General features: G+C 37.9%; 1 protein-coding gene across 2 annotated transcripts in view; it reads left to right on the top strand.

Annotated features, from left to right (window-relative positions):
- Positions 1 to 16317, top strand: part of LOC126473711 (BLOC-1-related complex subunit 5) — a 77145-nt gene extending 60828 nt beyond the window's left edge. Inside the window, exons 4-6 of one of the 2 annotated variants that reach the window (XM_050100953.1) lie at positions 5853 to 6041; positions 15694 to 15911; positions 16121 to 16317. In XM_050100953.1, the coding sequence (XP_049956910.1) occupies positions 5853 to 6041; positions 15694 to 15909 (405 nt within the window). In that variant the 3' untranslated portion in view covers positions 15910 to 15911; positions 16121 to 16317. Of the gene's footprint in view, positions 1 to 5852; positions 6042 to 15693; positions 15916 to 16120 lie in introns of both variants that reach the window. The other variant, XM_050100954.1, reaches the window with a different exon arrangement.
- The last annotated feature ends 406 nt before the right edge of the window (positions 16318 to 16723 follow it).

Here is a 16723-nt window from a genome sequence, read left to right as displayed (position 1 = left end):
CAACACAGTATAAAAGAAAGCTGGGCAAAATTCTTGAAAATCATAATCCAGGACAACCTCAAGTGTAACACGCAAATAGATTTCATAGCCCATAAACTACTAAAAACAATTTTGTCATTAACTGTGAAGTGCATGGTAGAGCATACAGCCCATTGCACCAGTTATTAGGGCTTTTCCCCATTTCATTCACATATTGAATGCTGGAAGAATTATTCTTAAATGCCTCTGTGCATGATGTAATTGGTGTAATCTTGTCTTTGCAATCCCTGTGGGAACTATATGTAGGGGAGTATATTCTTAGAGTCATCCCTTCCTATTGGTTCTAGAAGTTTTGCAAGTAGGTTTTGATTGGATGGAATAGTTTGCATCTATCAGTTCAATCCATTTTCAACACCTCTGTACTACTCTCCCATAGGTCAAACGACCATGTGAGTATGGATGCTGCCCTTCTTTTCTGGCCAATATCCACCCTCGATTATCCATTATTTGATACTAGATTGTTAAACTGTCATGAAGCAATTGCTGTAATCAATTACAGCTATAAAGTACCTGGAAATATCTTCCACAGAGGGAATAAATACATAAATGCAGTTAAGGGGAAGGCAGAAGCAGAACTGGAAACCATTCGAGGTGTATTAAGTCCCAAAACAGTTGTTTGGTCATTTGGTGACTATTGTTTGAGCCACTTGCTGAATACTATATCAGGTGACTTTGACGTGGACAGCCGAACTTTTGCTGAATAAACTCCTCCCAGGTGAAGACTGAATTGCTGAAGATCACCAGGTTCAAACAGCAGACTTCGAAGCAAATTATGCCTTAGATGGTGCCACATCCCCCGACATGCATGTGAAGGTTGCTTAGTACTAGCAAAACTTAAGTCTAGGAAGTTCCTGGGACCACCAGAGAGCATTCACTGAAAAATCATTCCACAGATCACTTAGGCTAAGAAGGATTTAGACAATATTTAAACTTCTGACGAGTTTGCAGTTAAGAAACTGAATGAAAGAGATCTCATGTACCCATATACATACTGGCCAGTTTGCTTAATCATTGTGCCCACTAAGGTGCAAGACAAGTTTCTATGCAACTGCTGACAGATGTACAAGTTACTGACACCTCAGATAGTACCAGTTTTGTTTCAGGGAGGGACTTTCTTTGGATGACATTATAAATCATGTGCTTAAAATACAGAGGGGTTAATGAAAATGTAGACAATCTTTGATAGTCAATGTTAATGGAACAAAATTACATATTATTACAGTTCTTGTGCAGCATAGAGATTATTTTGTGTGTTTAAAGTGACCCACATCAGCAGTCAAACAACATCAATGCCACTGAACTGTTGACAGAACTGCGGCTGTCGGTGTTGCTGGCATGATAGATACACAGGATGCTTCAATGGTTTTTCGTAGCTCATTCAGTGTAGCTGGCTTCTGTTAGTAAACTTCAGTTTTCAATGTTTTCCATAGGTAGAAATCAAAAGGTGTAAGGTGTGGAGACTGTGGTGGCTACTTAGCGCCTCCTGTTTGACCTACCCATTGTCAAGTTAGATTTTCGTCAAAGTATGCTCTGACGTCTCTGTGGTAGTCAGGCAGAACGCCATCTTGTTGTAGGTAAAATCTTTCATTTACAAACACCTTTTGGATAGCAGGTAAAATTGATGTTTGCTGCATTTGAAGATACACCTTACCAGTTATGATACCTTCAAAGAAGAATGGGCCAATCAAACCGCATGATGACAGGTCACACCACAAATAAGCACCTGGTAGATTAAAATGTTTGTCTGCGTGAACATGAGGGTTTCAGGAGTCCAGTACATGCAGTTATGGCATTTACAGTACCGTTCAGTTTGAATTGTGCCTCATCAGACAAGGTAACCATGCCTTCAAACCACTCACAGTAATCCATCCTTCAATACGGGTCATCCTCGTTTGTAGCATGCAGCAATCTTGAATGTACACTTTCCACTTTGTAGTCTTCAGAATTCGTTGTACACTTGATCAGCTTACGCTGCTTTCACATGCATGCTGCTGCACAGAGTTTTGAGGTGCCATAGCAAAATGCTGCAACACAGCAGTGCTGGTAGCTGCACTTGTTGATATTTTTGGTTGACCAGATCTTTCTGTATGCTCATTCTGAACTGTACTGTCAGCTCCAAATTTATAGTGAATGCAATAAATTGTTGTACGCGTTGGTGGCTTAGTTCCATACACATTACATCATTGCCGTTGTACCTCCATCATGTTTTCGTATTTCCAGTACTGCTTCAATATGGCCTTGCGTAGCTCAAACGATGATCTTCCTTCACTCATTGCTGCACTCTCATCTGTTGTAAAATGTTCATCAAGATCTGTTGAGAAAACAATGGACTGTGCTCCCGCACAAAATTGCAATGATACGACATTTTGTTCCAAAGGTATTAACTGTGAAAAATGTCTTCAATTTTCTGGATCCTTCTGTAGTTATCACCTCACATGGTAAACACGCGATTGATATTGGGTATCTTTGATAATTTTTGTGATCTGATGATTGTGAAGTTTCTGATAACTGATGTACTCTGATACAACCTCTATGACTAAAGTTGTGGAGAGGGTGTAGTAGAGGGAGGGAATGTTGGCTGAATTGATTATGGGCAATTGTAAATTGGTAAACTGTATTACCAAGTGATTACAATGGTTGACCTATATGGCTTTATCCTGGGATACCTGAATTGAACTTTTCTCCTTTTTGTATATTTCGGTTGAGGAGCAAACCTATGGAGTTGATGGATATGCAGATGATCTAGTGGTAGCGTCAGAGAACTCCATGGCCAAAGTTGAGAATCAAGCAAAGGAGCCTCTCAATAAAGTCCAATGATTTGCTGTCATAAAGCCTTAAATGTGCTGTTGAAAGGAAACCTGTAAGATGCTCGTTTGTAATACAACTATTTCATAACTGATTTAACTAGACCTTCTCACTTTGTATACAGCACAGTGTTATGTAAAAGCAGGGATGAGGGTTAGATATTTTATGACTGTATGTCAAAACCCCAAGTGCCTGGTTTTCCTGCAACTGTTGTCTTGCTTCTCCCACTGCCAGCTAAAATCAGAATCCTGTAATGTTTGTCATTTAGCAAGTTGGGGAGACACTGACACAAATGAAATCCAAGTTTATCTAACAAGATCCAAATATATTCTGATAATCAAACACTTTTAATTGTGGCTGCACTTTTCACAACTTATATGTTAACTAATCATTTACTGGCACTTCAGCCATGTAGCCGACTGGAATGTCTATTGTAAAAGAATTAATCACTTGGTACAAATGCCTGAAGCACAACCACATGAGGTCCAAGCATTAGTCAGTTCTAGTGGCGTAATAAGTTATTCTCAAGAGCATACGCATGTCCAATTGTGACGCGGCTGTTTGATGACTTAGCAGTATGATATCCAGACAAAAAGTATCAATACTTGTAATATTTGGTCAAACTGATTATGTGTTTCTCTCTCACTTTTAATGTTCTGGATAATTGTTCAGTATACATTACTTATCCCATTACTGACCCACAGGGTTGATTGTCTCCCAATATAGCTATTTCAGAATTATCATTCTCAAATAAATCACCAATACTGAACCATCAAACTGATATAAAATACACAGGTTCTGTGGCATGAATTTCAATTACTCTGACAACATACTGTAAATTGTGTTCCGCAGCTGTGGCATTGACACTGTGTGGTACATGGAAGCTAAGCCATGACTCTCTAATTATGCTCTGCGCTCGCCAAAGGGGTGACAGTCGACAGCCGCATGTGAAATAGGCAACAATCCTACAGTATGCTTACAAACGAAACCAAACCATAAGATGAAGAGATATTACAGTAACTGTATAGACAACCATCAATATTTAGAAGCTCATCTTCATATAAAAGATTAAACTTAAACCTCCTGTCATTCAGGCAGCATCCGAAACAGGTAGAGTAGTTCATAAATACAAATTGGCCGTAATAGGTGATACCTTCATACCACTACTGCAAGCGATCAGGGGTGACCACAATGCCAACTTTATTGTCATTACAAGCTTCACATCCAGTATTTTGCCAATTCATCTCTGTTAAGCACAGATAAATCCTGTAGCATGCACAGAGAAGATCTGTCACATGTCTGGATGCCTCACACTGGCTAAAAACAGATGATGTGGAAAGAGTGGATAGGGTACCTAAAATTAGAATTTAAGATAAGATCCAGCTCAAACACTAGAAACTGGATGGTATTCAGAGGGTTTGGGATATATATTCTCATTAGGAAACTGCTCCACTTTCTGTCTGGACATGGTTCTCATTCACAGCATTCATTGAATTCAGTGATGACAAAGAGGTCAGTCTAATTATGAAGAGTTTGCAAGCTCAGTACATATAACAGTTAAATATCTGAAGTAACAATAGTATAGACCTTAACATCGTCCAGACCATTTTATAGATAGATTAGCTTGCAACACAGGTATGTGGCAGCATGTTCGTAGCTCTAAAGGCATCTGTAATTAAAATATTTCCTTGTGCAGTGTGGTGGACTAAGGTCAGTCACAAGTCTGGGGTATTGTGTCTGACCATGGAAGTGTCAGTGCCTCTGAAATAAAATGTAAAAGTAACCCATTCAGTGATATATGGTGATGTAATGTAGCATATGTGCATGCACAGATATGTCATCTTTTGCTACAAGTGCCATCCTTCTCTTCCAGCCCTTTCCCAGTGTACCCATTTAACTACTGCTGCTATTAAAATCTGTTGCTGTTATGATTCAGTCATTCAAAGCACTATTGTTTATGACTGTGTAGCTTTTGTTAGTCATCAACAGCACCATCATCATTGTGACCATGGGTACTGATATACAACCACCATGGGACCACATTGATGTTTATGGTAGTGGACTTACATTTGGGAGGTCTTGGTTCAAATCCATCTCCAGTCATCCTGATTTAGGTGTTCCCTGAGGTCCCTAAATCACTTAAGGCAAATGCTGCAATGATTTGTTTGAAAGAGCACAGCCGATTTCCTTCCCCATTCTTCCTTAGGCTGAGCTTATGCTTCATCTTTAATGACCTTGTTGTCAACGATGTGTTAAACACTAATCTTTCTACCTTCCTTCCTTCTTTGGCACTTAAATGTTGATACAAAAACAGATTAGCAGTTAATAATAAATATCTATTAATTATTAATGTAAATTTCATGATAGATGTAATTCTCAGTTTATAACCCATATGAGAAATAATAAGGATTAGACAGATGATGTAGGTGTTTGTAAAAAACAATAGTAGGCTCCATTTTGCTAGTCAGTAACTGTGTGTTCTTTGAGGTCTCTAATTACACCAGCAGATTACTTGTTTGATTTTTATTACTTAATTTTTTCATTGGGTTTTATTTCATTTTGCACTATTTTTAATAATTTATCAATACATTACCTTATCAGTAACAATAACTTCTTGCTGTTGTCCTTCTAAGTATATTTATTATTAAAACCCTGTTATTAAGTCCACGCACTATCAAAATCTGACACACTATAGGAAACTAGATGGTGAGTTGAAACAATACGAAGTCATGAAATATGACTTAAGTTACTGCTTTTAGTTTTATTAACCTAATATTTTTATAATTTCTGCTCAGCAGCTTCAAACAAATGTTGTATATTGTTGCAAAGTGAGGAAGATGACAAAACCCAGTGTGATATCATAGAGCAGAACATTGCTGTATATAGCTGCACTTATCATTTCAGTTTGTAAAACCTTGACAGGTTGAAACAGATTGCTTGATAACTAGTACTACTAATTTATGATATCTCACTTTGGCTATTATGAATTTGTGTGTTTAAAATTCCAGATGGTACCAATGTTCTTACCTATTATGCGAGGTACTCTCAACTTACCAGCAGCTAGAGATCCAGAGGTACTTGAGCGACTGGATCCCTCTGGCCCATTAGCATTATGTCAGCGTTATCAGCATCATCTGACACTATGTAGTGAACTTGTCTCCTCAGAACAGGCTGCAATAAATCTACGCATGCGAGAGGTAAGACAGTTAATTTTGTCAGCTCTTGAAGAGGTATTCGTTTGAACACGTATGTCTATTGTAAAAATCGTCTGAGTGAGACAAAACTGTGGCAGAATACTAGATTATCTGGTAGGAAACAAGCCTGGTTCCCAACCCAAACTGAGTTAGATTTTTCACATTCCTAAATCATGTCTGAGTGAGACTGTACTGTGGCAAAATGCTAGCATTATCTCATAGGAATCAGGCCTGGTTCCCAGTCCAAATAGAGTTAGATTTGTCACATTCCTACATCATTCCCAGCAATGTTCCATTTGTGACACATTGCTGTTATGCTTATAGCCACCAAAGCTTATGGTCTAGATAGAAAAGCTTATGGTCATCTTAACACCAGCTAACCTTCCCAAATTCTTAATTTTCCCCTCTGGAGGGTGTGTAGATCCAGAAAAGTTACCAAATAATGATGTCGTTGCCAATTGCCAGACCACTTTTGGATCTATTTGTTTGGGCAGAAGAGTGCATTGAGTGGATATTAGACCAGTTGCTCCACTGACGTCTTTACTTGGTGTAATTGTTTAAAACCTTTGACTTATCAAATTTTCTTGATCATATAACTATGAGGATCATGCCATAAGTTTTTAGCAGTATCAAATGGGAAACTCTTGGAATAAAAAGAATGGTCATTGGAAGTCCAGATATTGCACTGACAATGACTTGGGATGTTGTGCTGGCAATAATAGGAAGCTTGAGAAGTGTCGATTTAAAAAAAAAAAAAAAAAAAAAAAAAAACTACTTTCTGTGATAGATAAATCTAAAACAACCCCCCATAGAAAAAAACCTTTGCAAACCAAACTCATATATGCTCTTTCAAACAGTTAGTCATATCATTTTTGTAGAAACTCAGAACGTATTATGGATGTTGAATAGTAGCCAGTGTACTCAGAGCCATTTGTGGTAAAATCTGCATCATTCACTGCAAAACTAACAAGAGATCACAGTGGGAATAAATTGCCAATCAAAGCAATGGATGGGAGATTGTGACCATTCCAAAACACCGAAGTTGATTTCAATTGTCAAAAATGTTTTGGCCATTTTTTCTGGGATGTAAAGTAGATTATTTTTATCTAATACTTCGCAAATACTTTGCAAGTGTTCTACACCAAAATGATGGAAAAAGTTATAGAAGAGGTTTGGAGAGCAAAAGGAGGAAAATCATCTTTTATCAGGAAAATACACATGAGCACAAAGAATCTTTGGAAATGAGAATATTGAGGGATCTAAAGTATGAATGTACCAACTAACATAGTCCAGCATCTAAGAAATTTGTGTCTGAAAATAATATTGAATCCATTGAAAAAGGTAATGGAAGATGTATTTCAAGGACCTTCTAAAATTACATCAAGTTGGAATCCAAATATTGGATAAAATGTATTGATCCAAGTATGTTGAAGTAAATGTATTTGATGATGATGAGGAGCAGGAAAGGAAGAAGCAAAATCCTAATGTTAGATTACTTGGAGGAAATGGGGAAATGTTGAGTGCTGGAAGAAGTACTTGACATGCGGAAATGGTAGCCCTAGGACACGCCACAACAACTGCAACAGATTACAAGCAGTCATAGAAGCCATAGAAATTGAGGCAGTGTAAAATTGGCACAGAAGAAATGAGATTATGTTTAACAAACAAAAATTATACAACTCAAATAAACTTAAGTAGATGTAAAATGTGACTCTTCTGTGAAAGACATGATTTTGTGACTGGACAGCTAATTGATGATATCCATTAAACAAGAACACAGTAAATACTTATCTACGATAAAGAAAATAAATGTAAGTATGAATCAATGGAAAGTCCAGTATAAAATGTAAATAAGTATATGATTACTACTCAAGGAATAGATTTGAGTAACAGACAATGACTAACTGAAATTCCAGATTAAATCCTTTTTCAGAGAACTAACACACACACACACACACACACACACACACACACACACTCTCTCTCTCTCTATGAGGGAGCAGCACCCTTACCCAGGGTGGGTCACTATAGGCAGAGGTGTCCCTGCCGTTTATACTAAGAGGCAGGGAACAGATTAGGAGTTTTGCCAGAAGAAATCCTTTTGGAATTGTAAAGGAGGGAAGAAGATGGATCCAGAGTAAGAGAGAGGAATGAGGAAAGGAATATGCCTGTGAACTTAGGTGGAGGAGAAAAGTGACATGAAGATTGAAGCTGAAATGCTGAGAATCATGCTCCACAACTCAGTAATCTACTTTGGCTGTGGCCAATTGACCAAATGAATAGATGGTTTGTTGTTGCATCCACATGGAATGCTGTTAAGTAGTTGCAGCAAAATTGGTATATGATACACACAATACTCCCTTGCATTCTACTGACTAGCCACCACACAATACCACTTGGGACTGGAAAAACTGAACCACATTATCCACTATGGCTTTGACTATAATAAATGAGTAATATTATACCCACAGTCATTCGATCCTCCCATACTGTGGTTGTCCCCTGAGCCAATATAAAACCCTATTCTGTCCGTATACTACTATTCCTCTAACACCCATACCCATGACTCATATCCAACGCAGGTGCATATCCATAAATTGAGGCATAACATTCTATGGCAGCTGGCTACTGGCTTCCCTAGGGCTTACTAGAGGACCACATCTGAGTGGCTAAGTCAAGTGAGTGGCACTCACTTCCCATTTCACTATCCACATGATCGGTCTCGCTTGGTTTCAATTGCACCAGCATCATCGAGTGTGACCGAACTTGTGTGTGACCCCAAGTGGTTAGGAGAACATGGTGGTTAGTTTTGTCACAATGCAGCAAAAATACTATGGTGGAGCACAGAACCTGCACACTCCACATCTTCAAGGCCCATGCGGATCCGTGTGGCCATGCAAGCCACTAATATAGCTTTGAAATTAGGCAAGGTAGTGTCGGTCAAGCTGGCTGAAGTTTGTTCACCCTCTCTCTCGCACATCACTGCAGCGTGAACACCATGCAGATTGAGTGTGAACAGCAAGCAGATTGGATATAGGCTTGCAGTGCCCTAGGGCTTACTTGTGAATGCACCCATATCGCCTGCCAACTTTTCTGCAACCACTGCACTACATGGATGTGACCATTAACCAATTATTCACATGGCAGTTGTGGTGCATGCTGTTCAGCATTATGTGGTTTACTTCAACAACTTCACAGCTCACAGAATTTTGAGCCCTCTCTCACCATGCAACCCTAATGCCAGTATCACCTTTATATTGAATTAAACTGGTAGTAATACTCCCTTCAAAATGTTGTTTGTCTACAGTACCTGTGGTGTCAGGCTCCAGTAATGCCTGTTCCCTACACTTCATCTATTCCCACTCCATTCTACCCTTTTTCTCCACTCTCAAACTCCCCGCAGGTATTTTTGAATTCTGTCCTACCTCACGACTGATATCTTCACTTCCTCATGAATCTTCTATCTTCCCGCCTTCTTCTTTTTCAACATTTCTCTTAGTAGCCTCCTACCCTGCACCTGTGTAGGTGGCAAGCCACCACCCTTCCACCTGTAGTGCATAATACACCTGCACAACCTTTGTTAAGCCCTTCTTCTGCTATTTCTCCCTTTCTCTAACCATTCCAAACTTCTTCCATGTTTCCACCACCCACTTCATCCAAGATTTCCGCCCATCCCAGTCCAACTGGTACCATGAGAGAATGGTGTCTGTTTTTCTACGTGCTGATCTACTGCTGAGCACCTCTTCTATTCAGTAAGTTATGATGTATCCTCATATAAAAATTTATGTTAACAGACATATTTGAAATGTCATATAGTAACAATTATGATCATCAAAAGAAGCTACTAAGAAGAAAACTGTTGTTGCTAGACATTACATTTACCAACCCTCATTGTGCTTTCATATGTGTAATCATCCACAGCAGCACAAGCACAACACTGCACCTCATAAGGATTCATTAGATCCATTTATACAATATAGTCACCCTTTTGACACATTATTCTCAGGCTGTAGGAAGAAGATGACAACTCTGTATGTATTGCTCAAACCATTCAAGTTGAGCAAAACTGTTTTTCTTTCAAAACCACAAATTATGATCAACATACCTTGCTGTTTCATAAGAATCATGCTGACCATGATGCTGATTACACATATTCAGGAGAGCAAACGAACACAGTTGAAAGTAAACTGCTTAAAACATTTAGCAATACCTGCATATCAGGAAAGTTGTGGGCTAGATTCAAGGAATGAAATAGTAAAGCTTATGAAACTAAAATCTGACTTCACTGTGAAATAAAAACAAAACAATAACCAAAACAAAGATAGTCTGTTCAAAGTGCACATACATGAAATCAGTTTCTGCTGCTGGGAAACACTGTATTGTGTTGCTCCACCTAATGCATTGTAGTATGAAGGTTCTCATGAGTTGGGAAAGATGTGCTTGTCTTGAAAGAAGAATCTCACACCGAAGTGTTTACTGTAGATGTGGACAACAGATTAAAGAATCATCTCACCGTGCCACACAGCCCTCACATTATTCTCAGCAGTATGAGGGACATCTGACACCCATCCACAGTACAGGCCCAAATTATGACTGATCGACCTCCTTGCTGAACCCCTGGGATTGTACCCCTGAGACATACATTGGTACGAGGTTGTCTCCCCCCTCTTCTGTGATGATCGTCAGTTGTCAGTCTAATCCTGCTGTCAGTCAAATCCTGCACTTGTTAGTGAAGAGTACCCAATGCCATTGATGCACATTTTATCCGAAGTGTTTCCTTACCTACTTTCTTCATGCACCGTGATTCTAGGTGTTTTGTACTGTTGTTCATAATGGACACCATGAGAGCAAAGTCTAAACTTGAAATGACATTTTAAGGCATGTTGGCAGACTGAACTATGAGCAAGTTGTTCTATTCATGATTGAGTACACAGTACACTCTAGTGAACTAAACTGAAAATGCAGGTTTACTTTTACCTTCGTTGCACTGGTAGCTTTATGTGGTGATCACTTGTGGCCAAAAGAGTATTGAGAATGAGATTTGTATGATAATAATAATAATTCCTAAAAAAGCCATAAATAATGCAAGTCATGAGAATACTACAAAACTTTAAAGGTTTTTTCTGCGGCTGTGAAAAAGTGCAATGAGAATATGAAACTAGCTGAAATATGGTGGTGTAGTACAGGGAAAGTGCTTTCCAGGTGATTGATGCAGTCTGATGATGGTCAGAAAATTGAGATAAAAGAACCAGATGGACAGGTTTGTGAAACTGCTTTACTCTAATCTGTTTTGAGCCTGTACAACCAGTATTTGCGCAAATCATTGAGTACTAGTGTGTGTTACTACAGCAGAGACGAGAATCAATGTTAAGACAGTCATCCACATGTATCTGCACTTGCTTGAAGTGTGTGCATTATGATTGTCCCACCATCTCATATTTGACCATAAGTGGACATTCAAGCATGCCTTTTGAATCAATTTCCAGTCATAGGGTTTTCTTCACAGGAGCTAATTCTCATATGAAATTCAAATGTGAATCTGTTTCTTTTTTCTAGAATGGTAAACAATGCAGCACAAATTCTTATGCCCACTGAGAAAATCAAATTACAGCCATTTGCTTGACAACTATCTTCTAAAACATAAAACGCCTTAAAATTCTTTCTCCTGAGAAGTACAAATATGTGCAGTTAATATTCCATATTGTTTAATTGTGATAGACAAATAAGCATGAACTGTTGTTTCTAAACATGACTGCTCTCCCCAACAATGGCAATTCTCACATGTCGCACGACTACCACCACTAGCAGCATCATGTTCAGAGCTGTTGCATGCACGCGCTCACACACACACACACACACACACACACACACACACACACTTTTGTTAGATCACACTACCTGTAAATATCACTTGCATGACCTTAAAAATCACTTGGGAGGGAAGAAATTTTGAGTGTGGAGCACTATAAAGCAGTGTCCTGCAGTAGTCGTGACACCAGCTCAGTATTTTCTGTGTCAGTGAAATCATGGCACCTATACGTTGTTGGAAGAGAGTGGTGAGCACTTTGAAAGACTGACAAATTTTGGTGAGTGTAGGCTACTTGTTTCCAACTTGTAGACAAAAGCTGCAACAAACCTTGAAATTACCTTGTAATTTAGTCTTATATGAGAGGATAATTTCAGTATATTTGTTCTGAAGCCCCTGCAGGGTTAATTATGAGGTCATGTAACCAGTTACCTTGAGGATGAAGAGGTGAAATATAGACAGGCAGTCAAAACAGAATGGAGATTTTCGCTTTATTATCATAATTTCATTCTTCTCTAGTGCTGATAAACAGTGTGTATGTAAACTAAGGCTCTACATCAATCAGAAGGGTGGCAGAATATGATTTTGGGGGCTATAGGGAAGCTGTTATGAGTTCATACACTTGAGAATGGTAATCAGAAGCATTATTGGGGAAATAGTTGTGAGTCTCCTTATTAGTATTTGGCGTTAGGACTGCTTCAGTAATGCAGTCGGCAGGGAAATGGAAAAAGAGAGGTGAGATTAAGTTATTGTGTATATGTGTGTGTGTGTGGGGGGGGGGGGGGGGTGTATCTATACACGTGTGCTTACAAAAGTTGTTTAAGGACATCTGCTACTCACACATATGATTATGTGTGTCTGTATTTATTCTTGTTACACTTGTGTTGTGTTGTAGGAATCATTTAATCAAGATCCCAGTTTCATAGATAGTTGGTAAAAGTAGTTAATTAAATTTCAAAGATTTTATTGCTGATACATCCAGAATATAACTAACTTATCATAGTTCCTACTACAGTCATTTGTTGATCCTGGATCTGAGAAAATGGCTGTTGGAATTGCCCGTTATATAACGTCGGTCTCAGCAATTGTGTCAAGTAATACTTTAAACTGCTAATGTCTATGAACATAACCGTATGAGGAAAGCAAGGTTAGGACATCTACTTGAATAAATCACTTGCTTACATCTGATTCAGATTATGTGGTAGATTACTTCTTTTCAAATATATATAATTCCATAGTGCATTATCAAAACAGTGTTCATGGTGAACCTGATGAGAACAACAGTTGAGATCCACAATGTTAATGTTACTTCACTCTTGGTTGCAAGCAGTCAGCTCTATATCGCTCTTTATTTACAACAGTGCTTTTCTTCACTAAGTAGTAAGACTATTTTTATAGTGTTGCACCCTTGTTAACTTCAGTCTTCTTTTGCATCAGACTAGTGCTAAATATACAGTCAGTTAGTTATCATGTACGGGTCCAATGGGACAATGCAAGGTACACTCAGTCAAGTTGTTTTTGATGATTAGTCTTCCTTTGCATCCAAATTCATTTCATCCTTTCAGTATGAATTCTCTTTCTTTCATCAGTCCATGGTGTTCCAGTCCGTTTTCTAATTCCCCCCTGACCAACTTTCCAATCAAATATCTTTTGTTTGAATGTTTTTTTTTTATCTGTAACATCTGCCAGATTTACACCAGCTACTTTAAGATCCCCCTTAATCTCAGTGATCCATTTAATTGGCTCAGCTTTGGCCGTACTTCGTTTTTGTAGAGTTTTCCAATTTGTTTTGTCAACCTAGTGGATACCATTCTTTTAATGTACCCTTAAAATTTAAGTCTTCGTTTTCTCATATCATCATGTATGTGTGTGTATTTCCTTATTACTTCTCAGCCTATACGTTTCTCTTTCATTAATTTTGGGGCCTAATATTTTCCTAATAATCTTTCTTTCTTTTCAATTCCATCAGTATCCCTCATTTTATTTAAAATTAAAGTTTCTGCTCCATAAAGACATCCAGGATCGATTACAGTGGTGTAATGGCTAAGTTTACAAAGTGATTTTTTATTATAAATATTTCCTGTTAATCTGAATGCAGTTACCATTTTTTGACAGCAGACTTTGTTTGCAGCTTTTTCCAGACCATTTTCTTGTATGATTTTCCCCCCAACTATTTAAATTCAGAAACCCTTTTTATTTTTCCATATTTCATGTTCATAAACTTTGGTGCTTGTTTGTTGCCTGTCATATATTCTGTTTTTTCGAATGATATTTTTAGTTCTACTTTTTCCACAACTTCTTTAAGAATTTCAATTTGTTTTTGAGCTGTGGTAATATCCCTAGTTGAAATTGCCAGATCATCTGCAAAGGCGAGGCAATCTACTCTAATATTACTTCTACCTAACTTGATTGATTGGTCTATATTTTGACTCGACCTTTGCTCTTGCCAGTCTGTAAAGACCTTTTCCAAAACACAGTTAAAAGGTAATGGGGAGAGTCCATCTCCCTGTCTAACACCAGTCTTTAAGTCCAGTGGTTCAGAAATTTTCTCCATGAATTTAACTTTAGAGCTAGTGTCAGTTAACTCTTCCTTTACAGCATTAGACTTTTATTATCTAGTCCTTGTTCCTTTAAAATTTGGAAAAGAGATTCACAGTCAACTGAGTCGTAGGCCTTTTTAAAATCCACAAATGTACGTACAATATTGTTACTAGTAATAATTTGGCACATAAGAATAGTTTTAAATTAAAAATTTGTTCCGGACAGGATCTGTTTGGCCTAAAGCCTGCTTGGTATTTACTGGTTTTAGATTATAACTGTTTTTGGACCTGATCAAGTAAACATTGAAAATTACTGTGTTCATGAGTGTTTAATTGTCCTCTACCCAATGCAACATTTCCATACAGAAATCCCTACAAGCAACCTTATCTCCATCATTGATGTGCTGTGCCTTTGTGAATCTGTATGGTTTCAAATGCAAATGTCTACACAGTACTTACCAAACAGTCACTTATGGAATGCCAGTCTCGGAATACACAAGTCACATTGATCTTTGTGGACTGCAAGCAAAGCTGTCCTTAACCTGTTGGACATATTAACACAAGGGCGACCAATTCATAATGTTGCAGTGAATAACCTGCCTCAGCAAAGTTCTTGGGCCTAGAGTAAATTGTTGGCCTGCTTGGTGCTTCTTTACCGAATTCAGTGTGGAATTCACACTGAACACTTGTTGCAGCATTCATTTTCTGAAACTAAAAAACAGCGAGCACACTCTGCATCATTGAAAGTAGCCAATTTAACTGTGCACTGTGGTGGCGCTCCTGGTGTGGAATGAGGTACTTATGCACTATGTGAATCAAACTTGAATTTCTTTGCTAAAAAATGAAACACCTACTGATTCTGTAAGTTATCTCAATAAATTTCCATATCATTCCGAAGTTTTAAAGTTGTTTTTGACGCACCCTGTATATACCAAATAAATTAATAAGAAACCGTGCTGTACCCCCATGGCACACAAACAGGTCAGAACACTGTTGGGAGAAGTAATGGAAAAAGCAAACTGAATTTAAAAGAATGTAAAATCCCCAAGACTGGCAGAGTTTTACAGGAGTTTGAAATTTAACGTGAATTTCAATTGAGGTGCTTTTAACACATTCCATAGCACAACTGTCTTGAAATCATTTTTATCCCTGATTTCATAATTGGAAATTTAGTGGCTTACAGATGTTACAAATTCAAGTTGATTTAGAAGTAATCAGTCTTCCAATAGTGACAACAAAATAAAAACTTAGTCCCAATTTAAAAGATCAGTTAACCTCCAGGCTGATTCCTTTTTATCTTGTCATCCAGATTGATGCAGAGGTTACAAGGCTACTGACCCTCATGACAGAGAGGCAGAAACGATGTGCTAAGTATGCAGAGAAACTGAGTAAGGTGCATGAACTGTCACACCAGTTGAACCGTTGTCACACACTTCTCAATCAAACACTGGAAAGCATGGAGACATTAAACAACTGGCTCCCTGTTGAAGATCGTCTTGAGCCTTTTGTATGGACAACTGGATAGCAGTAAGTGGGTGATTTTTGTGGTCATTAAAGTTTGTATGTATGTGTGTGTGTGTGTGTGTGTGAGAGAGAGAGAGAGAGAGAGAGAGAGAGAGAGAGAGAGAGAGAGAATATATTTGCAATAATTGATACGATGTCTGTGTCCATTAAACATTGTTTTCTCTATGTCTGAATGTGTACAGTTGATTTAATGTATGATAATTTTGTTTCAGTGGCAGTACGCTTGAAGACACCCCTTGATCAGTTCAGAAATAAATTTCACTGGCATTACAGCACTTTCCCTTGAACTAGAATGAATTGTTTTCATGTTATCAAACTTTTATCTCATTATTGTAAATAACTGTATAATAGCACATTGACTCAATGTGCTTTTGAATCATTAAATACTTGTTATGACAAAGCCTTCCATTATAGTTGGAACTCTATCAGTAATTCCAAGTCATGTTTGTACATTCAATTCTTATTTGTCTTACTGTATTACTGTACCATTTTTTTAATGGTACAGCAATACAAAAGGAATGTTTCATGTCCACAGATATGTGTAAATTCATACAGAGGGATAACAATCAGGGCTACGGCTTTCCTTATAGTGTTTCCAAGAAGAACAGTTTCACAAAATGCCTGTTATGCAACTAGGTATAAAGGTTCAAGATACTCATTTGCCCTTATGAAGCGTTTTTAATACCCAAGTCAAACAATTCATTATGTAAGACCAGCAATTGTGATCTAGAATTTGTATTAAACAACACATAGATTTTATACTGTAAAAAGATAAAAAAAAAAAAAAATGTAAACATCTGTTTAGGCTTTTAGCA

This window comes from Schistocerca serialis, chromosome 4 (genome assembly GCF_023864345.2).
Source record: "Schistocerca serialis cubense isolate TAMUIC-IGC-003099 chromosome 4, iqSchSeri2.2, whole genome shotgun sequence".
In the NCBI taxonomy this organism is placed as follows: domain Eukaryota; kingdom Metazoa; phylum Arthropoda; class Insecta; order Orthoptera; family Acrididae; genus Schistocerca; species Schistocerca serialis.
This window is presented reverse-complemented; position numbering and strand designations above follow the sequence as displayed.